Genomic DNA, 24,689 nt, shown 5'->3' with positions numbered 1-24,689 from the left:
GAAGAATACTTACATCTAAAAATTTTCTCATTTTTTCTAACTGCTTTTCCAGTGCTTGGTTTTGTTGTCTTAAATCCATTAGCTCAGCATTTTTTTCCTGTTCCAGTTCTATAAATCTACTGACTTGTTCTTCAACATCTATTTCTAGAGCTTTCACTTGTTTTTGAAGGTCATCACGCACTTTTTCAGCTTGACACTGTACCTCTAGTTTTTCCTTCATCAGTTTTTCTGTCTCCTGTAGTAATTCTGTTCATGAATGCAAAAATATACTACATTAAGTCACAATTAATGATGTTGTGATAGGGAGATCACCGATAACTATGTTCGATTTTAACTTCATGAAATAAAGGGGCTGAGTTTCATTTCAAAAACATGTAAAAAAGGAAAATATTCATTTGAAAATATCAGAATAACATATTCCGATATAAGTAAGCAAGCTAGTACCAATAAAATCAAACAGAATTAACAAAAAAGAATTATGTCCTATCATTAAAAACAATAAAAGAACACAGCAAATGACCCCCTCAAAGTCCACTTTCACTACAAGGAAACGAGCAAAATCTAACCAAATTCAAGCACAGAAATAACTCACCTCAGGCGAAAATCAATCCATTCTAAACCTGTAAAGTCATTTTTATATGCATATACAACACACACGAAAATCAAATACTGTAAATCTTTAACCAAGGTAAGTAAGAGTTACAGAAAAGAGGCATAACCAGAATCAGAGTTTCCTGTTAGTCTTACTCCTTATTTGACCCACATTCCCGAGTTAGTCTTACATGTTCACGTGTGTGTGTCAAGGGAAAACTGACAGGTATGAGAGGCAGTGTGGTGCTTAGGCGCAGAGACTGTGAGCTAACGTCCTAACTCCACCACTTCTGACATTTAATATGATGTCCTTCAATTTCCTTGTATGTCAAAGGGGAGTTAGTAACAGTACTGACCTCTGAGTTATTTCCCCACAATAAGTTAATTTATAATATGTCAAATAAGTTAATATATCAATGTGTGAAAAACAGTGCCTAGACTATGTAAGCACTACATATACATGTAAGTGTTAGCTATTATTATTATTAATCATACAATAATAAATTTTCTACAGCAAAGTAAAACAATTCTCTAATGAAGAAAATGGAATGAATATAACTCCAGAGTCTTTACACTAACTGGTCTGTCAACACTGTACTCAGGAATCTACAGAAAGCAGCTTTCCTTTTAAACAACACTGATTTAGATGTTAATACAAAAGTAATCAACCAGAAAGTCTCTTCACTGAATTTCACTGATCTTATTGATACCATCATCTTAGATACTGATTTAGAAAAGAGTACTGTAAAAAGTCACAGGTTGTGAGAACTTAATATATTTGTCAAAGAAAATAACTTTTAATTTATATTATATTGCCTACCACTATTTCATCCATTTTCTTGAAAAAACTGAAATAGTCTTAAGCTCTGTGGGAATAATATGATGATAGTCATTATGAATCTCAGTTTTTAATTCCAAATTTTTATTGTAAGGAAAGTTTTTTTGTTGTTAGAAAAACTTGTAAGTATGAAACACAGCAGCAAAGTTAGAGATATGTTAATTGACTGAAAAATCCAAGGGTCACCCAATGGCCATGCAACTGTGTAAACACACCTGCTCCAGGCGCTGCATCGACTGCAGCATCTACTAGTCCTATTGGGAAAAAACACACACACACAACAGAACATGGTGATTTACGTGTCAGCTACTTCCTAAGACAGAGTAATGCACACACACACAGAACAACTAGGAGTAAAAGCTGAACATACTGACTGTCACAGGTTACATTTTGAGGTGTATTCAAATTCCTTGAATATTTCACACGCACGATAAATATACTTTGCACATGGAAGATGCCAACCCTAAACCTGTATTAAATAAATCTGAGCAACCAGAAAAGCTTCACCATATTATAAGAATGTATGTGGTATCTCTAAATTGATAGAATTTAATTAGTGAAACTACACATTTATAATTCTAACTGCATGTATAATATAAAGGTGAAAGTGAAAGTCACTCAGCTGTGTCCGACTCTTCGCAACCCCATGGACTAGACAGTCCATGGAATTCTCCAGGCCAGAATACTGGAGTGGGTAGCTGTCCCTTCTCCCAATCCAGGAATCGAACCGGGGTCTCCTGCGTTGCAGGCAGATTCTTTACCAACTGAGCTACCAGGGAAGCCATAATATAAAGGTGACAGGATATGACTAAAAGGATTTAAAGTTCCATTGTTACAAAGACTGACACCTATTTTTTAAACCACTAATTACCTAATTTCTCATTTAAGAAAAGATTAGAGGTTATCTGTAAACTTATTTATTCTTTGAACTCCTGCTTACATTCAACTAAATGTCAGCCTGCTTCTAACAGCCTTTTCAATCTATTATCTTGCAGGCTGAAATCCACCCCACCCTGCTCACAACTAGTGCCTGATCAGTGCTCTTAGTTAGTTAATCCAGGCGTACATTTTGCTGCCTTTCTGCAATTAAAAGAACTAAATCTCATACAACTTAAAAAAAAAATCCTGCTTCATTATATCCAGCTTTCTCTTTAGGCAGAGCTTGAGGAGATACAAAGAATTATCTTTCCTGTTATCATATGCCAAAGGAAAAAGGAAAAAAAAACCAAACCTGATTCCACATGATTGGCTAATAAGACAATTACCAGTAAGGTAGGCTTTCTTATTATTTTTCAATCCCTATAGAAAACATAAATAATGGCACTGAAAGGGGAAAAAGAAGTCATCTTGAATTTTTAAGTAACAGTTCATATAAAGTCGAGAAATACGTACGCTGTTCAACAGGGCCTGCCTCTGCTTTCATAGCCTCCTTCTGCCTCGACAGTAATTCTCTTTCTTCTTGGATCTGCTGTTGTTCTGCTTCTAGTTCTTGTAATCTATTACCTGCACATAACAACTCCTGCTCAAGACGATCTATTATATCAGTTTTTTCCTGAATTTGCCTTTCAAAAAGTGTTTTCTCATCTGCATAGCCATCAATGACACCTATAAAATAAACAGAGAATGCAATTATTATTTCAAATTTTGCTATTATATATTTATATAAATAAAAAACGTGTACTGTCAGTAAATTTTAAATCATTTCAGCCTATTAAAAATCTTAAATCAATTTGCTGCTCATAATAGTAGCAACTATAATATGTTCAATACAGTATTCTTATTAGCCATTGTGTTTAAATATGGAATTTCTCTGAATTTTCTCTTACTTGTTATGCTAATTTATCACATCATGTTGGTGTAACATATTTTATTAAAGAGACAGGTTCCTGGAAAGCTTAATATAAATCAAACGCCTGTGGACTGAATCACATTTTAAATATACTAGAGAAAGTTGATACTTTAAGTGATTCTAGAAGCCTGTCACCCACAATAGCATGGTACGATATAAATAGCATGGGGCTTCAGAGGCTTAAATCCTGGAATCAGCATTTAAAGGTGACTTTGAACAATTTATTAGTATCTCTGTTCCAGTTCCCTCATCTTTAAATGAAAAGAGCTGTCTTAGGATGGAGGGATTATGGTAACAACTCACTATCATTCACTTTTGTATTTTCTAAAATTTTAAATACTTTCATATAATTCTATTAAGTACTTTTATAATTAAAAACTATATGTAGTTTTAAAAGCTGCTTAGAGGAATTTTGAAGACAAGCTACAACTATTTTTCAATGGTCATTTGAAATTAAAAGTAGATTGCTGGTTTCCAAACTTGGCTTGCACCAAAATCTATTTTTAGACTTGAAATTTCTCCATCCTCAATAGCCAACAGCAGGGCACTCACCCTCAGCTTTACTGAGCTCCACAGCCAGCTGCTCTCTGGCCCTGGACTCCTCATGAAGGCGCTCTCGCAGCTCTTCTTGGCATTTGAGGGACTCAGTCACTTCTTGTTTCTGTCTAAACGACTCACGCATCAATTCTGTCTGTGTAACTTTTGCATGTTCCAGCTAAAAAAAGAGGGAAAGCATACACGAAGGAAGACAAAGTGTTAAGAATATCAGTGCCATTCTCCATGAAAGCTTTAAAAAAATTTTTTAATGAAAATAAAGATATACCGTTGAACTGTAGTCATTTAATATTTCTAGTGCATGCTAATATTAGTAGATAGAGCAATTCCGTAGATACTTCAGCTGTGCACAAGAGATGTATAAAGAGATGTATTCTAACTTTACTGAACAGAAATAATTGCTTCTTACTGCTAGCACCTGCTTTCTCTGTTTTTACTGAAACAACTATAAGGGGGAAAACTGAGCTCAAATGTTTCTAGTACTTAATATCAACATTATTAAATTGAAAAAAATTTACCACAGAATTTTAAAATGTACCATAGAAAATAGACTTTAGAGTTCCTAAACAAGGCTTTTGGTGGTAACTTTTTGTTTTTGGATAAATCAGTATCCCACCAGCGTGTAACTAGCCTTGTTTTAAATATCATTCATAACTTATTACTTGAAAGTAATATGAACATACATTTAAGAGTCATAATTGAAAATTAAAAACATTTTAATCACAAAATATTTTCTAAAATATCTCTAGTAATATGCTGTTATCTCAACAAAGATAAAAATTCATATATATACATTTTTACTTTTGACTGGCAAAAGATTACTTTCCTTTAATGTGGATAACCAGTACATATTAATTTTTAATATTAAAAAGTGATCATAAAATATGAACTATTTATATACAGCATGCTTCTGCACTTATAGTCAGAGTCAATATTTTAAAAATAAATCAACTGCTTCCACATGTAATTTTTTTCTATACATTATAAAATGGCTGCCTGGTAAATATATGAATCTCTAAGAGTTCACAGCTTGAACTAACTAGGATATGAGCTTTTTCCTTCTTCAAATTTACTATACAAATACCATACACTTACAACAAAATAAATACTTCCTTTAGAAAAAATCTTAAAGTTTGCTTCTATATTCTATCTCTTGACAAGGTATAAAATTTCATTAAGATGCATTTAAATATTACTGTAAAGCCTACAAGAAATATCAGTAACTTCAGTTTTACAAAGCAAAACAAAAAAGTTGGCAGGGACTCAAATACAGTAGATCCAGCAAACAAATGCCATTTATTACAGCAGAGAGCACCAACACCTTACTGGAATAAGAGATTCCTTCTAATATTCATGTAAACATTTTAAATGTTAAAAAATCTCTTCTATCTAGGTAAGGTACAGTTTATTCCTAATATTTATGTAATACCTATACCTAATAATGTAAAATATATAAAGATATCATATTCAGTATTTTCAAACAATTTTAAAACTACATTAAAAGTACTTATAAACAATTAGTAAATATTTTGTCACTCTAACATGTAAAAGCTTCAGGGGAGGTAATGAAACTATTCTGAAAGCATCTGAAATATAAGGGAGTATATCGCTAAAGCCATGAAAGTCACTAAAAGGGCTGAATAACTTGGAGTAAATCATTCACAGCATTTAAAAGTCAAATGAACCTGAAAGATTAACTATGCTAAATACTCTTAACACTGTTCACAATATACATTTCACATAAAAAGCAGGAAAAGGTTATTTTCTCACAGGATTAGTAGACATATTAAATATAAATTCCTTGGGCAGTTAGCAAAAAAACTGAAATTGGAACCCAGGAATTCTTTTTTCGTTTCTGGAACTAGAGCCAATATGCCAAACGACTGGCTCAATGACAATTCACTTAGCTATTTTAGGTGTGAGAACGCCTATTCCCTCAAACACAACCAGCCTGCTTTTACTAAAGACTGGCATCACAAACACAGAGAAGTCAGATTCTTAAGGACAAGCAGGATCTTTTTAAATAGCTTGTCTGGCGTGGCAGAACTGAAATATTATCTCATTTAGCTTTATGGAATTAAACACATTGCCAAGTTGGGGCTTGTGGATGAAATTTTGCCCTTCAATACATTAATCATTACAGATGAATGAACCAAACAGGAAAACAAGATTCTATTCCATTTACCCTTACCAAAGACATTTAAAGTTCATTTCTCATTATAGCTTTTTTCACTAAATATATAAAAAACTGACAGCATAAAACTATAAAAAAACCAAATTTTTATACTTACTGAATAAGGAGGGGTAGGCAGGGAAATTTTAGAAATAAGCTTTAATATGTGTCCATTTCTTTTATGAATAATATGAAAAATAGAAGTATTAATAATTACTGAGTTATTTTCATCCAAATGTTCACACAGAGGAAAAGGATGTGGTAATGGTACACGGGATTCAACCTCATAGATGTCTTCATCTTGTTCCTCCAACCACGAGTCACTAAGTTTGACAGTTGCCAAATAGGTCTTGTATGAATCCATTCTAGAAGTTATAGCTGCTAGTTTTCCTTATTTGCTTTACCAGTTTTCCACTATACTAAAAAGTTCTGTTTACTTTATAAAGATATACCATAGCAATATGAAAATTTTTCCTTAGCACTATCAAATAAACATAAAAATTAATTCATACAACTAAACAACAAAAGAAAAAAACCCACAAATAAGAAAAATTAGGTCCCCACCAGTCTTCAGCAAAACAAAACAAAGAAACCAGAAGAAAACAAAAACAAGAAAAAAACTAAAAGCAAGTAAACATGTTTTTAATTAGAATAATGACTAAAATGTTGAAGAATGAAAAAATGAAAATATAAATATCTAATTAGCTAAGCAATAAAACTGCTCTCGCTATCAAATATGTCTGTGGAAGTAAAAGCCTTCCAAGTAAAACCTGGCAGGGAAAGTCAAGTTTGAAGTCTCCATGGCAGCAGTCTTAAGAATCGCAGTTGCAACATTATTTCCCTCGTTCTTGCTGCTTCATTCAATGCTCTTCTGAACTGAGCTATTCAAATAGCCTCTCATGCTGAGCCAAAGGATTCTAGTCAGTGTCCCCTGAGGAAAGGTCAGAACACAGGGTGTGGTTTAATGTCTGTACCTATAGGTACACTGACAGGTGGAATCTGAATTAACACGCCCACAAGAAAGCCTGCCTAACAGGATCCAAGGTCCACGTCAGAGCTCTGAAAAGGATATTTAGATAAGTCTATAATACTTCTAAGATGAGCCAGTGTTTTTCCATTCCATTAAAACATGTTTTAATTTAAAAATATAAACTCAAGATGGTCTGAATCCACATTATCAATCAGTTCTTCAACTATACCCAATAACTGTAACTCTTTGTGGAAAACTAAGTATTTCCTTTTGATATTTCCTTAAAATAATACCCATTCTTTTGAGCAGTCATTAAAACTAAATATAGATGGTTCGGTTATAACCTATTTCTACACTGAATTATTTACAGAGTAGTTGTTAAGGAAAAAAAACAAACCCTCTTTTTAAAAGCTGCACTGTATAATATACAATAGCTGATAACTATACCACTTAACCTACACTATGAACTCTGACTAAGATTTAACAGCACAAGTTGTATATAGTGGCCCTCTGGTACCTTCAGAAACCTCAACAATAGTTAATAAGCCAGTTACTCGGAATTTTTTCTAAAATTTAAATTTATTTCTTTTAATTGGACGCTAATTACTTTACAATATTGTATTGGTTTTGCCATACATCAAAAGCTGAACAACATGAAAGTTGTTTTAAATAAATGAAAACTCTTTCACTGTGGTGACTTCTCTCTCCCCAGTAACTAAATATCCTTAACTCACAAAACCTTATCTGCTATGGGAAAATCCCACACTAAACCAAGTCTACCAACAAAAACCCATTTTTATAGCCACTGTGACTACACAAAATATCTTCAGAGGAGTCAATACTCAAACCCTTCATAGTTCGTTAATAATTAGGAGAAAATGACATTTTTTACAGAAAGCTCAGAATCTATAGCAATATGGTTTGGGATGGGGGAGGAGCACTGCTCTCTACAATTCCAGACAGTTCAGTTCAGTCACTCAGGCTTGTCCACTCCTTGCGACCCATGAACCACAGCACGCCAGGCCTCCCTGTCCGAACCAACTCCCAGAGTCCACCAAAACCCATATCCATTGAGTCGGTGATATCATCCAACTGTCTCATCCCCTGTCATCCCCTTCTCTTCCTGCCCTCAGTCTTTCCCAACATCAGGGTCTTTCAAATGAGTCAGCTCCTCACATTAGGTGGCCAAAGTATTGGAGTTTCAGCTTAAACATCAATGTCTTACCAAAGAACACCCAGGACTGATGTCCTTTAGGATGGACTGGTTGGATCTCCTTGCAGTCCCAGGGACTCTCAAGAGTCTTCTCCAACACCACAGTTCAAAAGCATCAATTCTTCAGCACTCAGCTTTCTTTATAGTCCAATTCTCACATCCACACGACCACTGGAAAAACCGTAGCCTTGACTAGACAGACCTTTGTTGGCAAAGTAATGTCTCTGCTTTTGAATATGCTATCTAGGTTGGTCATAACGTTCCTTCCAAGGAGCAAGCGTCTTTTAATTTCATGGCTGCAGTCACCATCTGCACTGATTTCTGAGCCCAGAAAAATGAAGTCAGCCACTGTTTCCACTGTTTCCCCATCTATTTCCCATGAAGTGATGGGAACAGATGCCATGATCTTTTTGTTCTGAATGTTGAGCTTTAAGCTAACTTTTTCACTCTCCTCTTTCACTTTCATCAAGAAGCTCTTTAGTTCTTCACATTCTGCCATCGGGGTGGCGTCATCTGCATATTATTGATATTTCTCCCGGCAATCTTGAGTCCAGCTTGTGCTTCATCCAGCTCAGCGTTTCTCATTATGTACTCTGCATAGACGTTAAATAAGCAGGGTGACAATATACAACCTTGATGTACTTCTTTTCCTATTTGGAACCAGTCTGTTTTTCCATGTCCAGTTCTAACTTGCTTCCCGACCTGCATACAGGTTTCTCAAGAGGCAGGTCAGGTGGTCTGGTATTCCCATCTCTTCTATAACTTTCCACAGTTTGTTGTGATCCACACAGTCAAAGGCTTTGGCATAGTCAACAAAGCAGAAAGAGATGTTTTTTTGGAATTCTCTTGCTTTTTCGATGATCCAGCAGATGTTGGCAATTTGATCTCTTGTTTTTTTTGCCTTTTCTAAAACCAGCTTGAACATCTGGAATTCACGGTTCACATATTGCTGAAGCCTGGCTTGGAGAATTTTGAGCATTACTTTACTAGCGTGTGAGATGAGTGCAATTGTGTGGTAGTTTGAGCATTCTTTGGGATTGCCTTTCTTTGGGATTGGAATGAAAACGGACCTTTTCCAGTCCTGTGGCCACTGCTGAGTTTTCCAAATTTGCTGGCATATTGAGTGCAGCACTTTCACAGCATCATCTTTCAGGATTTGAAATAGCTCAACTGGAATTCCATCACCTCCATTAACTTTGTTCATAGTGATGCTTCCTAAGGCTCACTTGACTTCACATTCCAAGATGTCTGGTTCTAGGTGAGTGATCACACCATCATGATTATGTGGGTTGTGAGGATCTTTTCTGTAGTTTTTCTGTGTATTCTTGCCACCTTTTCTTAATATCTTCTGCTTCTGTTAGGTCCATACCATTTCTGCCCTTTACTGAGCCCATCTTTGCATGAAATGTTCCTTTGGTATCTCTAATTTTCTTGAAGAGATCTCTAGTCTTTCCCATTCTGTTGTTTTCCTCTCTTTCTTTGCACTGATCGCTGAGGAAGGCTTTCTTATCTCTTCTTGCTATTCTTTGGAACTCTGCATTCAGATGCTTATATCTTTCCTTTTCTCCTTTGCTTTTTGCTTCCCTTCTTTTCACAGCTATTTGTAAGGCCTCCTCAGACAGCCATTTTGCTTTTTTCCATTTCTTTTCCTTGGGGATGGTCTTGATTCCTGTCTCCTGTACAATGTCACAAACCTCCATCCATAGTTTATCAGGCACTCTATCAGATCTAGTCCCTTAAATCTATTTCTCACTGTCACTGTATAGTCATAAGGGATTTGATATAGATCATACCTGAATGGTCTAGTGGTTTTCTCCATTTTCTTCAATTTCAGTCTGAATTTGGCAATAAGGAGTTCATGATCTGAGCCACAGTCAGCTCCTGGTCTTGTTTTTGCTGACTGAATAGAGCTTCTCCATCTTCGGCCACAAAGAGTATAATCAATCTGATTTCGGTGTCGACCATCTGGTGATGTCCACGTGTAGAGTCTTCTCTTTTCTTGTTGGAAGAGGGTGTTTGTTATGACCAGTCTGTTCTCTTGGCAAAACTCTGTTAGGCTTTGCCCTGCTTTATTCTGTACTCGATGGCCAAATTTGCCTGTTACTCCAGGTGTTTCTTGACTTCCTACTTTTGCATTCCAGTCCCCTATAATGAAAAGGACATCTTTTTTGGGTGTTAGTTCTAGAAGGCCTTGTAGGTCTTCTTAGAACTGTGCAACTTCAGCTTCTTCAGTGTTACTGGTCGGTCTATGCCCCAGCTGACCAATTCCAGACAAGGTAATGACAAGTCCCTATTTATTATGACTTCTTATATGAGGGTTCCAATAAGTTTTGAGAAGACACCTTAATGTGCAGATAAATCTGACTTTCTTGGGGTTCGGCAGTTACAAAATCATCAATATCCTAGATTTTCAGCTTTATGAACTGGCTGGATCCTTGCTCAGCATTTCAAACACCTTTCAAAACATTCTTTCTCAGCTCTTTCTGCAAATTACAGTTTACTTTGATAATCTGGCCCAATTTCTCTTATTTGAAGCAAAGAAAAAAACAACAAAAAACAACAACAACCCTGAAAGTAATACATATCCTTTTATAAATAGAAATATTTAGGTCAATGCAAGAACTAACTACAAAGAAAAAAGAGAAAAGCTAGGAGAAAAAAACCTCAAAAAAGCAGCAAATTAGGATGACTCAGAATGGGGCAAACAGCCCTCACAACAAGAGTACATTAACTGATGGCATAATTCATGTTCAGTAAGGTGACCCTGAAATAAAATAATTCACATAACAGTATGTTTGTAAGAGAGTGCCAAACAGCTCTTCCCCAAACAGCATATTAATGGATGGTATATTACATATATTGATGTTCAGACAGGTTACTTGAATTGGAATAATTAAAATAATATATTCTTTTTCTTGAAATTTTAGAAAGCACAAAACACCTTTTGCAATCAAAAACAGTTCAAATAATTTCAATCTTTAAGAGCCCACCCTTTTAATTTTCTAGACTAGCTCATTATTCCCTGGTTTCAGGTAATCAAGATTTGCAATATAGGTTTGAAGGCTATTAATTTGTGGAACAGAGTTATGTTTAGCTTTACTTTAATTGTACAACATCAAGCCATTTAACTTTTTTCCCCAGAAATATTTCCCTCCACTTGTAAAACACTTCTGTTGCTCTCCTTTGTATTTATTTTATTTTTCTAAGTTATTTAAGAGAGGCTAAGTCCTGGCTACAATACCCTGACAGAGCCCTGACTGATGCTGATAAAATACACAACAGGAGCAACACCTAACAGCAAATGTATTTCAACCCTTCAGTACAGCTTATGTTTAAGACATAACAAAATGACAAAACAAAATCTTAACAGTACTACTGTTTCATCCTCAGAAAAAGGCTCCTTTTTGGAGAAAATACAGAAACATGTACCTTAAGTTCCATCTTCTAAAAATGATTATTTATAAATTCATGAGAGTTGCCTATAATAAAAATCTTTCTTTGGTAGTAAACCCCTCATTCATTGTTTTTTTCTAACACTGAAAGGAATCTCTTGGTAAATAATCTCCTACAGCTCTAAACTACCTCTGGATTCTAGAAAACTTTAATTGCTAAAAGACTATTTCCACAGAACAGACATTGCTATTTGTACTTGACCCAAAAATCAAGAATCTGAAACCACAGTCTCACAGATAACTTTTCTGAAGAACCACAAAGAGACTACTAAATAAAGACCAGGTTAAAGAGATTAACTTTCTACCGGCTTGAGAGTAATCTCTCAGCTCTTTACTCCTAGTCCAACAAAAGCTATCCCAACCTGGGACCTCCCTGGTGGTCCACTGGTTCAGACTCCATGCTCCCAAAGCAGAGGGCGTTGGTTCAATCCTGGTCAAGGAACTAAGATCCCACACGCTGCACAGCATGGCCAAAACCCAAAACCAAACAAGACTACACTTTAACACAAATGCTTAAAAAGCAAAAACAAAGTTATCCTAACCAATAGGAACTATAATAGGCTGAATACAAGCCTGAATATATGTATGGTAGCCTGTCTCGGCAAAAGAGAAGTGAAATCCATCCCAGAAAATGTATTATTATATGGATTTGGACATACCATGGGGCAAATCACTTGTGAAATCTAATACATAAAGTAAAACGTTCCTCACAGATACTATGAAATCAGACTATAAAGGTAGATATCCTGATACTTCATAAAGAAAATGATTACTTATTATTTTATTAAAGCAAGATACATCTATGGAACCTAAGTGAAAGTGAAAATGTTAGTTACTCAGGTATATCCAACTCTTTGCAACTCCATGAACTGTAGACTGCCAGCCTCCTCTGTCCATGGGATTCTCCAGGCAAGAACACTGGAGTGGGTTGCCATGCCCTCCTCCAGGGGATCTTGCCAACCCGGGGATTGAACCCAGGTCTCCCACATTGCAGGTGGATTCTTTACTGTCTGAGTCACCTGGGAAGTCCATGAAACCTAGTGCACCCTCCAAACTTCAAGCTAAGTATAAGGCTTAATTACGATTTTCCAATAAAGTTATATAAAACCAAGCCAGTTTAAAAAAAAAAAAGAAAGAACGAACCTTGAATATTTGAAAATATTTACTTATACTACCAGGCGTTTTCACTGAAACTCCTCCCCAACTCTAAACAAAAGCCCACAATCCCAAATAATCTCTCTATCCATCCTAAAGGCAGTTTAATCCCTCTGACCCAAAGGTCACATGTTCCCCTTGTGTTCTGGATTCCAACCTCTCCCACCCCAAGGATCTGGCTTCACAAGGCCCATCCCCTCCAACCTGCACTTTCTACTTTTCCCACGGCTACTCAGTATAAACATTTGAACCGTAAAAAAAGCATCCTGCCCCTTTCAACTGTTCTGTTTTCTTCACAGCCAGATGTCATAATATTGCTGTCTCTATTTCTTCACTCCATTTCTGTAACTGTCTGAACTGTGAATTCCTCCTCTATCAACTCCACAAAACTGTTCTCATGAAGGTCACTGATGACACCTATATTGAAATATCCAATGGACAGTAAATTCTCACCCTTTATTACCTTTCCATGGTATCTGACATTTACAGAAAATCACTCCTCACATGGCTTTTAAGACACTATTCTCTAAAAACAAAACAAAACAAGGACATTATTCTCTTGATTTTCCTTGCTCATTCTCTCAATCTCTTTTGTAGACTGATATACCTTTATTCCCTTTTAAATCTCAGCACTCTACCAGCACAAACATTTAGTTCTCTACACTCTTCAAAACCATAATTTCAAATGTCTTTAAAAGTGACGCCAACTTCTAATCTAGTCTCCCAAACTCTAGACAGTATCTTTTCCCTCTATGTACTCTAAAGCTGCACTCATTCTTCATTTCCTTAGTATCACCCATCTCAGTAAATGAAATATATCAATAACAGCTGGTCAAGGATCTACATGTGGTTTCTTTCCTCTTCCATTCCTTATCCCCCACATGCAAAGTCACACCAATTTCTATCAAACTCAACTTCCTGCAAGTCTTGAAATCACTTCCCTCTTGCCCTACCTTGATTTCTACCCTCTTCACTTGGAGTATTTTAAGAGTCTCCTGTTTCTGCACATTCAGCATCTCTCCTCACTCTTTCCCAGCCCATCTATCCACCACATTGCTACCAGAGGAAATCCCTGTTAAAAAAACAAGTTGCAGAGTATTTTCTACCAAAAATATTTCAGTTTTTCACCACACTTTTCAGCATAAACTTAAAACTTTTCAACTCAGCCCTCAAGGGACGCTGTGCGGACCGCTGCAAGCCTTCTACCCTCTGCTGCCCACATTCCATCCTGGGTGCTCTCAACACAAAATGACCCACTATCCTCAAACACATGTTGGCTTATGCCAACATGCGATGCCCTTGACACATTTTCTTCTTGACCTATCCACTCAGTTTCTACTACTAAGTCTTTTTCTTAAAAGACTCATTTTCCCTTGAATTATGATTGCACCTTCATTACTTCATGCAAAAAATGGGCTCAATAAAGGACAGAAATGGTATGGACCTAAGAGAAGCAGAAGATATTAAGAAGAGGTGGCAACAATACACAGAAGAACTGTACAAAAGAGATCTTCATGACACAGACAATCACCATGGTGTGATCACTCACCTAGAGTCAGACATCCTGGAATGTGAAGTCAAATGGGCCTTAGAAGGCATCATTATGAACAAAGCTAGTGGTGGTGATGGAATTCCAGTTGAGCTATTTCAAATCCTGAAAGATGATCCTGTGAAAGTGCTGCACTCAATATGCGAGCAAATTTGGCAAACTCAGCAGTGGCCACAGGACTGGAAAAGGTCCGTTTTCATTCCAATCCCAAAGAAAGGCAATCCCAAAGAATGCTCAAACTACCACACAATTGCACTCATCTCACATGCTAGTAAAGTAATGCTCAAAATTCTCCAAGCCAGGCTTCAGCAATATGTGAACCGTGAATTCCAGATGTTCAAGCTGGTTTTAGAAAAGGCAGAGGAACCAGAGATCAAATTGCCAACATCCACTGGATCATGGAAAAAGCAAGAGAGTTCCAGAAAAACATCTCTTTCTGCTTTGTTGACTATGCCAAAGCCTTTGACTGTGTGGATCACAACAAACTATGGAAAATTCTTCAAGAGATGGGAATACCAGACCACCTGACCTGCCTCTTGAGAAACTTGTATGCAGGTCGGGAAGCAAGTTAGAACTGGACATGGAAAAACAGACTGGTTCCAAATAGGAAAAGAAGTACATCAAGGTTGTATATTGTCACCCTGCTTATTTAACTTCTATGCAGAGTACATAATGAGAAACGCTGGGCTGGATGAAGCACAAGCTGGAATCAAGATTGCCGGGAGAAATATCAATAACCTCAGATATGCAGATGACACCACCCTTATGGCAGAAAGTGAAGAGGAACTAAAGGGCCTCTTGATGAAAGTGAAAGAGAAGAGTGAAAAAGTTGACTTAAAGCTCAACATTCAGAACAAAAAGATCATGGCATCTGTTCCCATCACTTCATGGGAAATAGATGGGGAAACAGTGGAAACAGTGGCTGACTTTATTTTTCTGGGCTCAGAAATCACTGCAGATGGTGACTGCAGCCATGAAATTAAAAGACGCTTGCTCCTTGGAAGGAAGGTTATGACCAACCTAGATAGCATATTAAAAGCAGAGACATTACTTTGCCAACAAAGGTCTGTCTAGTCAAGGCTATGGTTTTTCCAGTGGTCATGTATGGATGTGAGAGTTGGACTATAAAGAAAGCTGAGTGCTGAAGAATTGATGCTTTTGAACTGTGGTGTTGGAGAAGACTCTTGAGAGTCCCTTGGACTGCAAGGAGATCCAACCAGTCCATCCTAAAGGACATCAGTCCTGGGTGTTCATTGGAAAGACTGATGTTGAAGCTGAAACTCCAATACTTTGGCCACCTGTTACAAAGAGCTGACTCACTGGAAAAGACCCTGATGTTGGGAAAGATTGAGGGCTGAAGGAGAAGGGGATGACAGAGGATGAGATGGCTGGATGGCATCACCGACTCAATGGACATGAGTTTGGGCAAACTCCAGGAGTTGGTGATGGACAGGGTGTGCTGCGGTTCATGGGGTTGCAAGGAGTCGGACACGACTGAGCTACTGAATTGACTGACTGACTGACTTCACTAAAATTGCTCTTGTCAAGTAAGCAAGGCGCTCCCCTCAACCACCTGCATTAGATTTTAGAATCCACTCCTCTGGGTGAAAGTTCACCTGTCAGCATTAACTGACAGAATGATTCACTCCTTTCATTTCCAAAGGTCAAAAAAGTGCCAGTCAAGAGCATGGTCTCTGAAGTCAGTCTGCCTGGCTTCAATTTCTAACTTATACCCACCTTATAAGCCTGGGCAAGTTCTCTGGTTTCTATGCTTCTGCCCTGCACCCCTCCATCCCCTCAGTCTTTATTTAACAAGGTGGTCAAAGTGATCCTTTTGAAAAATATAAGTTAGATCAGTTACTGAAAAAACATCTAATGACTCAAAGCTGGAAACAATCTGCATGTCTTCTGGATAAACAAAGTGGTTCATACTCCTTGGCTCTCAAAAGAAACAAACTATTAACACACATCGATGAATCCTACATGCATTTTGTTAAGACAATGAAAGGAGACCCAAAGAATGCATAATGCATGATTTCATTTATGACACTCTGGAAAAGGCAAAGTTATAGGGACAGAACGTAGCTAATAGTTGTCAAGAGCAGGAGGTGGAGGAGGGGCTGCCTGAAAAAGAATGGAGGAGCGCCAGGGAACTTTGTGGAGATGGAACTAGTTTGCATAATGTTTGTGGTGGTAGTTACATAACTCTACACATCTGTCACAACCAAAAGAACTGCCTACACACAAAATGAAATTTACTGTATGTAAAATTTAAAAAAAATTAGCTAAAGTGTCAGGGAACCCAAAATGGAATAAAAACTGTAATAAATGATCATAATTGTATTAAAATGGATAACAAACCTACACTTCAGGGGTAGGGAGAAAAGATTTAACCTAAAATACTCTGAAAAATAGTACTTTCTTTACTGTAAGGCTAAAGACAAAAATAGTCAATCAGTTCAGTTCAGTCACTCAGTCATGTCTGACTCTTTGTGACCTCATGGCCTGCAGCACACCAGGCTTCCTTGTCTATCACTGACTTCCGGAGCTTGCTCAAACTCATGTCTATTGAGTTGGTGATGCCATCCAACCATCTTATCAAAAAAAGTACTAAACATAAATTTTGTATTGTAGTTAGTAAAACTGTGTTTCCCAGGGGTATAGGTTAGCAACTGTAAAATTACTTTATGGGTATATATGGGTATGAAATTACTTTATGGGTATATATGGGTAACAAGTAAAACTACTATAGATCATGAGAGCCTGGTCTCTCATCTTTGGAGAACAAAGTTACAAAGGAAAGGGGAAAGGCTAGAAAGAATGCTGTGGTAGCAGTGGTACTAGTTGGGAACTGGAGGTATCAGAATGAACTTATACTTTTATTATATATACAAACAGATACAGAGAAGAAACAGATGCAAACTCTCTTTCAAACTGTCTGCTGAGAGGACCATGACACCTTACTAACAATAAGCACATAGAGCACCCAGGTCCTGGTTTCAAAGTATCCTCCTCTAATAAAGGGAACGTCTAATGAAATAAAACTTCCCTGGAGAAGGGGCTGGGGCAGGGAAAATACAAGATGGGCTGGAGACTGTGATAGTGCGAATGTTCAAAGGAGGAGGCACCATGGAGTGCCCAAGAGCCAACCTGAAAGACTTCTTCACATCAAAGCTAGAACACAACTATCACGTACTTGATTACAGATAACCCACTGAAAAAATCAGTAGCTATGAATCCATACGAGGCCTGGTCAGTTAAAATAAATGGGAGTGAAGAAAAAGCTCTTACAGAAAAATTCCAGTCAATAAATGAAGAACGGTGACTGATGACAGGAAGTCACCACTAGAACATCACAGTAACACGGTGCAGGCAAGATCTACCAGTGGGTGCTAAGACTAGCGGGTGGAAGCTTAAAGAGAAACAGGACATCTGCATAGTATCAAAGTACCTCCCCCCAAATATCTGTTAATTACAAGGGGAAAGTAATAATAGAATGCAGAAACCCAGCAGACACCACAAGGAATTGAGAATAACACCACTAGTAATAAGACATATGCCTTTAACTTTGATACACAGAGAAGGGCACATTCCTCCTGTGGTGTTCCTGTTAAATGCATAAGCTTCATAGAATCATGAGAAAATGCCAGACAAAATCAAATCAAGGGACATTCTACTAAGTAATTGGCCAGTTCTCAAATGTCAAGGTCATGCAAGGCAAAGCAAGATTCAGGCACAGTCAGTCTGGAGAAGACGACGACGACACGACAATAAATGCACGGTGGGATTCTGGAATAGATCCTAGAACAGAAAAGGACGCTAGCAGGAAAACTGGTAAAATCCAAACAGCTTATAGCTTATAGTGATGCACCACTTTTCATTTCTAAGTTTTGATAATTACAGTATGGTTACACAAGATGTTAACATTAGGGAAAATTGAGTGAAAAGCACATGGGAACACTTGGTACTACTTTTCTTTTAAGTCTAAAATTATTTCAAGGGCTTCCCTGATGGCCCAGTGGTTAAAGAATCTGCCTGCCAATGCAGGAGACACGGGTTCAATCCCTGATCAGGGAAGGTCTCACACACCACGCAGCAACTAAGCCACAACCACTGAGCCTGTGCTCTAGAGCCTGGGAATCACAAGTACTGAGCCTGTGTGCCGCAACTACTGAAGCCCATCCACCCTAGAGCCCACGCTCCACAACAAGAGAAAGCGTCACTGTGAGAAGCCTGTGCACAGCAAAAAGAGTAGCTCCTACTTGCCACAACTAGAGAAAAGCCTTTGCAGCGACCCAGCATAGCCAAGAATAAAAATTTTTTACAAATTATAAAAAGTAAAATTACTTAAAAATAACAAGTTAAAAAATTGTACCCGAAGACTCCACATCTCATCATGAATTAAATTCCAAGTTCCCTGTGATCCAGTCCCCAGGCATCACTCTGACCTTGGCTCCCATACTTTTCCCATTCTTCTTGCTTGAGCTGCAGGGCTTCTGCCAACCATAGAGAGAGCCAGCACTGGACCACTCAGGGCCTAGACTCACTACTCCTTTGCCTGAAACATGCTTTCCCAACTTACCTACTGGCTGTCTCTGCTTGCCTATCACATTACCAGAGAGGTCACCCTGAACTTTCCTATGTAAAATGTTCTCCCCGCCATCACGCTCCATCTCCCCTATTTTAGTTTTCTTCACAGCAGGTATCACCATCTGGCATACAATGTTTATTTATCATCAGGCTCCACCAGTATATCCTAAGCTCTATGAGACTAGAGACTTTGTACATTTTGTTCAATGCTGTACCTCCAGTATCCAGAAGAGCAACTGTTATATACTAGGTGCTCAATAATGATGAGTGAGCGACTCTTCTCAAAGCATCAAGTCCTCCAGTAAGCTTTACTTGTTCTCATCTCACCCTAAACTTTCAGATGCTGCTCTCTTTTTTCTAGTCTCAGGGTACCCTATATGCAGAGCTATTTTCCTGAAAGTATCTTTCACTGCAAAAAAGGCACCACAGCAGTGTTGGCTCTGCTTTAGATTTTTATGACAAGTTAAAAAAAAAAAAAACAAGATAATAGGGAAATATTCCATCATGAAGAAGAATCAAATAATGCCTCATTAAAAGGGAAATGGAATACTAGTCATTTCACAAAGAGAACTATCCATTATTTTGGAGTTAAAATAATTGGTAAAAATATTCATCATGTTAAAAATAATTTTAGTTATTAATGAGAATATCATGAAGTCAATGTCTTTAAACAGCTCTCATGGAAAAGCAGTAACTGAACTAAATTTAAAGAAAAATTTTCAAAGTTTCCATTCCCACTGCCTTAAAAATGTAATTCATCTAAGAAATACCTGATTTTTATATCAAATGTTAACAGCTACTTCAATTTTTTTATATAACAGGTTGTTAGTAGAACACTTCAGAATTCTGCAAGAATGTGGATATGATAATGATAATTCTGAGGTCAGTGGTTCTCAAACTTTGGTCTGTATCGGTGTCACCTAAGGGACTTGTGAAAACACGGGTTCTGGGGGCTCCGTCATTCACTAAGGCTCGGGCAGGGCCTGAGAATTTACACTTCAAACAAGCCTTAGTGGTGCTTGTGTTGCCGCTTTGGAGACCGCACACTGAGAACTACTTATTGACCTAGGCAAAATTTCTGTGCTCTATTCAGTGATACTCTAACTAAAAAGATACAAAAAAATCTACATGACATATCGCTGCTTTAGTACTTAACAAATTGAGAATAATCAGGCTCCTAATGTGCCTCAAAGGGCCCGCCCTGGTCACATAAGCTTATTTGATAAGCTGTAATCTTAGCCTGGGAAACAGCGTCAGGCGGATCTCTGCTGCCAGTGTTAATGGATTATGCGAACATTTCTCTTCAGTAGCCTGAAAGAACAAGTCCAACCACTCATCACTTCTGATTTATTTACCCTGGTTTATTTACCCATGGAGCTTGTCAAATGCCAAATATACTGCACTAACTAGACTGTCTATAGACACAACTCAGTGACTTCACTTTCATGCACTGAAGAAGGAAATGGCAACCCACTCCAATGTTCTTGCCTGGAGAATCCCAGGGACGGCGGAGCCTTGGTGGGCTGCCGTCTACGGGGTCGCACAAAGTCGGACATGACTGAAGTGACTTAGCAGCAGCAGCAGACTGTTTATAAATTACAATGGGAATCAGGCAGTAGCAAAAGTACTAACAGAGCTCAAGACTGAGGTCACAGTATTTAATAGTGGTCAAAAAACAAAAAGTATTAACAGCTGTTTTCATGGCGTAAAGATAAATACGGAAATTAAATATCAATATGGCTGAAATAATAATAAAAAAACAAAAAAGAAGGATCATGTGGAAATTCAGTACAGAATTATCTCTACTACACAACTTTCACAGAATAAATAAATAATTATGATGCATATGCATTCAAGCATTAGAAGTGCTGAAAAACAACAGTTGAAAATGCTCCAAGTGGCACAGTTGATTCAGTAGAGCAGCGTGTTGTTCAAGTGGCTTACACATAAGCATCTTAAAGAAAGCCAAATCCAGCACTTACATTAATTTTGTTAAAGACTTCAAAAGATATCAAAACTTAGTAGAAAATATGTATTTTAAAATTGTAGCTGCATTCATAATTTCAGTGCTCGATCTTGAGTTGGCTACACCTGAGGGAGATGAAAAATTCAATAAACATAATTCTTTGATACAAAATTATAATTTAATGTCTTGTCAAGTTAATAACACAGTGAGGCTGGTTTTAATTGATGCCATTTCCTTAACAGCACTTAGAATGTCAAGAATGAAAAATAACTCATTTTGATTATCATGAAGATGGGACCCCTATCATTCTTTGTGTAAATAATCATCCTTGTTCTGGCTATAAACAGCGCTGTAATGAACATTAGGGTACATGTATCTCTTTCAATTCTGGTTTCCTCAGTGTGTATGCCCAGCAGTGGGATTACTGGGTCATAAGGTAGTTCTATTTGCAATTTTTTAAGGAATCTCCACACTGTTCTCCATAGTGGCTGTACTAGTTTGCATTCCCACCAACAGTGTAAGAGGGTTCCCTTTTCTCCACACCCTCTCCAGCATTTATTGCTTGCAGACTTTTGGATCACAGCCATTCTGACTGGTGTGAAATGGTACCTCATTGTGGTCTTAATTTGCATTTCTCTGATAATGAGTGATGTTGAGCATCTTTTCATGTGTTTGTTAGCCATCCGTATGTCTTCTTTGGAGAAATGTCTATTTAGTTCTTTGGCCCATTTTTTGATTGGGTCGTTTATTTTTCTGGAATTGAGCTGCGTAAGTTGCTTGTATATTTCCTAGATGTCCATTAGCAGATGAATGGATAAGAAAGCTGTGGTACATATACACAATGGAGTATTACTCAGCCATTAAAAAGAATACATTTGAATCAGTTCTAATGAGATGGATGAAACTGGAGCCGATTATACAGAGTGAAGTAAGCCAGAAAGAAAAACACCAATACAGTATACTAACACATATATATGGAATTTAGAAAGATGGTAATGATAACCCTGTATGCGAGACAGCAAAAGAGACACAGATGTATAGAACGGACTTTTGGACTCAGAGGGAGAGGGAGAGGGTGGGATGATTTGGGAGAATGGCGCTGAAACATGTATACTACTATCATGTAAGAAACAAATCGCAAGTCTATGTTCGATACAGGATACAGGATGCTTGGGGCTGGTGCATGGGGATGATCCAGAGAGATAATATGGGATGGGAGGTGGGAGGAGGGTTCAGGATTGGGAACTCATGTACACCTGTGGCTGATTCATGTCAATGTATGGCAAAACCAATACAGTATTGTAAAGTAAAATAAAGTAAAAATAAAGATTAAAAAAAATCATCATCCTTTCTGATTATAAATATACAAAGATTTGAGTTTTCAGGAATACCACATGTTTTTTGGTTCTTTGTGGATGCTCAGGAAAATTTATGAGTTACTGAAATAAAGGTTTTTCAGTCCTTATGTAAAGCAAGCTTCAGAAAAACAAAAATTACCCAAACATAACAATTTCTTCTACACTATATTTATATCTTCAGAATTTATCTATGAAAACATTTCTGAGACCTATTTAATTGCACATGAGTACTTTAGTTGGTTCAGACAATCAAGGTACCATCCAGAACTTTAACAGTAGATATATGATATACTCCACTGGCCAATCAGTAAATTCTCACTGCAGTGTGTGGTAATGTTAGGATTCTTCTGCTCTCAAAGATAGAGCCCATACTCTGTCACAGAAGAAAATTTAGACTGTATTCCAACAAAGAAGAATGAATCTGAGGAAAACTCTAATAGCTGAAAACTATTGAGAGGTTAAATATTTCACTGGAAATATATATTGCTTTGATAATGCCTTCTTAGTTTAATGCCAGTAGCAAATTACCAAAAGGGGAAAAAAAAAAAAGGATTGATAATGATGTTAACCAAAGAGTACGTGGTTAACAAATTATTTCAACGGTCACCAAATAAGAGATGACTCAAAAATGGTGTATAATCACTGACTTAACATAAAAAGAAATGAATCTTGCATTAAAATATATACAACAATATTTGTCAAACTTGATACATCTAACAGTCAATGCTGCTGCAGAATGATTTCTTAAAGAAAAAAAAGTGGCATCAATGGAGCCCAGACATCAGCAGAAACAAGAGATCAAACATATCCTTTCAACTTCTCACCTTTTGTTTGAAATGCACATGGATTTAGAACATGCTGAATAAAGATATAAGTGAAAAAATGTTAACACTGGCCCTGCAGCTGATGCCAATGAGGCACTCATCTGATTGACAAGACAGCTATGATTCTACAGGTAAATTAAATATTTTAAAAATAAGTGAAATTTCTTCATTTTAAAACAGCAAATAATTTTTAAAATTCTGCATAGAGTACTTAAGAGACACTTATACAGGGTGTAAACATTTTATAGATAGAAGAAACTGCAAGTTAAGGTATAAATACAGTGGTATATATTCTTAAAAGTTCTATGAAAATAATACTTTAAGGTAGAAACTGCCCCTCATTCTAATTACCTACAAAGGTAGTAAAGAGAGGTATTCTAATCATATTTGTGAAAAGAATGCAAAGATCATGAAGGAGCTGTGCACTTGATTTGTTGTATACCACAGTAATGTTATGACGTGTGTGAGCAGACAGTTTATTTTAGAGATTCCTTATACTATTCCTTCAAATAAATATATATATTATAATGGAATATTTCATACAATGGTAAAGTTAAAACTGCTTTTGATGTCAAAAAGGTAATGTGTAGTAAGAGTCTAGAAAAATCTGAAAATTAAAACACTGAATTTTAGAATTTAAGATTCCATCAGTATATTATATTAACCCTTACCACCTGAAAACAAGACTAGTGTTACCAGTATTGGTTGTCACAAAAACTACAAATTATTAAAGGGGAATCAAACTAGATTCCTGTGAGACACAGGAGAGAAAACATTTAGCCGTAGTTCCTGAGCTTAAAAGAAAACCTACTTCCAACTCGGTGTGTACTAGCAAGATAAGGAGGTTACCTGACTACTGGTTTCACTTATGGCTTCCAGGAGTTTTTCAACTGCTGCTTGTAGTCGAGAGCTGATATTCAGCATGAGTTCTTCATTCTCAGGGTCTATCTCGGGCCCCGTGAAGCCGCTCCTCACGAGCCGCTGTGACAGCTCTGTCCCTTCCTCAGCCGCTTTGCACCACATGCTACTGTCGCTTCTTGGTATGTCGCTTCCAGAGTAAGAGGGTATAGATTCATCTGTAACCAGAATTATTTTGAAGGTATAAATCAATTACAAGGAATCATTTTAGTAAAAAAACAAAAATTACAAAATAAAATCAAATTAAAACTTGAAATCACTGGAAAGAAAGTGTTATTAAGATAACACTGTAACAAAACAAAATAGGCAAATTAAGAACATAGTATTATTTGATGACCTACCAGGTATAAGAATGGGAAGAATATTGCTATACTAACAGAGCTTTGCATAAATTAATACTTGAGAGTTAGTAGTTTTCCTTTGATAAAAAATATCTTAAAATACCTTTCAATAGATATTTACTAAATGCCCACCGTGTAGGGTTTACTAAGTAATGCAGATGTATAGGTGGCAAGATGTGGTTCCTACCCTCAAGGGCATTACACACAAGTATAATGAGAAAACAAATATTTAAACAACAACATAAAAGGAAAACACTGTGTAATGGGATAATCCAAGTATATGGAAGGAGAAAGTGCTTGATTCTGTATAGAGAAAACATTCTGATTTCTGAGTACGATCCTAGGCA

The 24,689-nt window shown here is 37.0% G+C and overlaps 1 protein-coding gene across 21 annotated transcripts in view; it reads right to left on the bottom strand.

Annotated features, from left to right (window-relative positions):
* AKAP9 (A-kinase anchoring protein 9) overlaps positions 1 to 24,689 on the bottom strand; it is a 169,414-nt gene that overhangs the window by 37,736 nt on the left and 106,989 nt on the right. For 11 of the 21 annotated variants that reach the window (XM_060414432.1, XM_060414433.1, XM_060414436.1 and 8 more), the window contains 4 exons: positions 23,933 to 24,159; positions 3,831 to 3,993; positions 2,822 to 3,034; positions 14 to 246 (listed from right to left, as the gene is read on the bottom strand). In XM_060414432.1, the coding sequence (XP_060270415.1) occupies positions 14 to 246; positions 2,822 to 3,034; positions 3,831 to 3,993; positions 23,933 to 24,159 (836 nt within the window). Of the gene's footprint in view, positions 1 to 13; positions 247 to 1,644; positions 1,684 to 2,821; positions 3,035 to 3,830; positions 3,994 to 6,124; positions 6,890 to 23,932; positions 24,160 to 24,689 lie in introns of those variants that run through there. The other 10 variants (XM_060414427.1, XM_060414428.1, XM_060414430.1 and 7 more) reach the window with 2 other exon arrangements.

This window comes from Ovis aries, chromosome 4, assembly GCF_016772045.2.
Source record: "Ovis aries strain OAR_USU_Benz2616 breed Rambouillet chromosome 4, ARS-UI_Ramb_v3.0, whole genome shotgun sequence".
NCBI lineage: Eukaryota > Metazoa > Chordata > Mammalia > Artiodactyla > Bovidae > Ovis > Ovis aries.
Note: the sequence above shows the minus strand (reverse complement) of the source record. Positions and strands in the feature narration are given on the sequence as shown.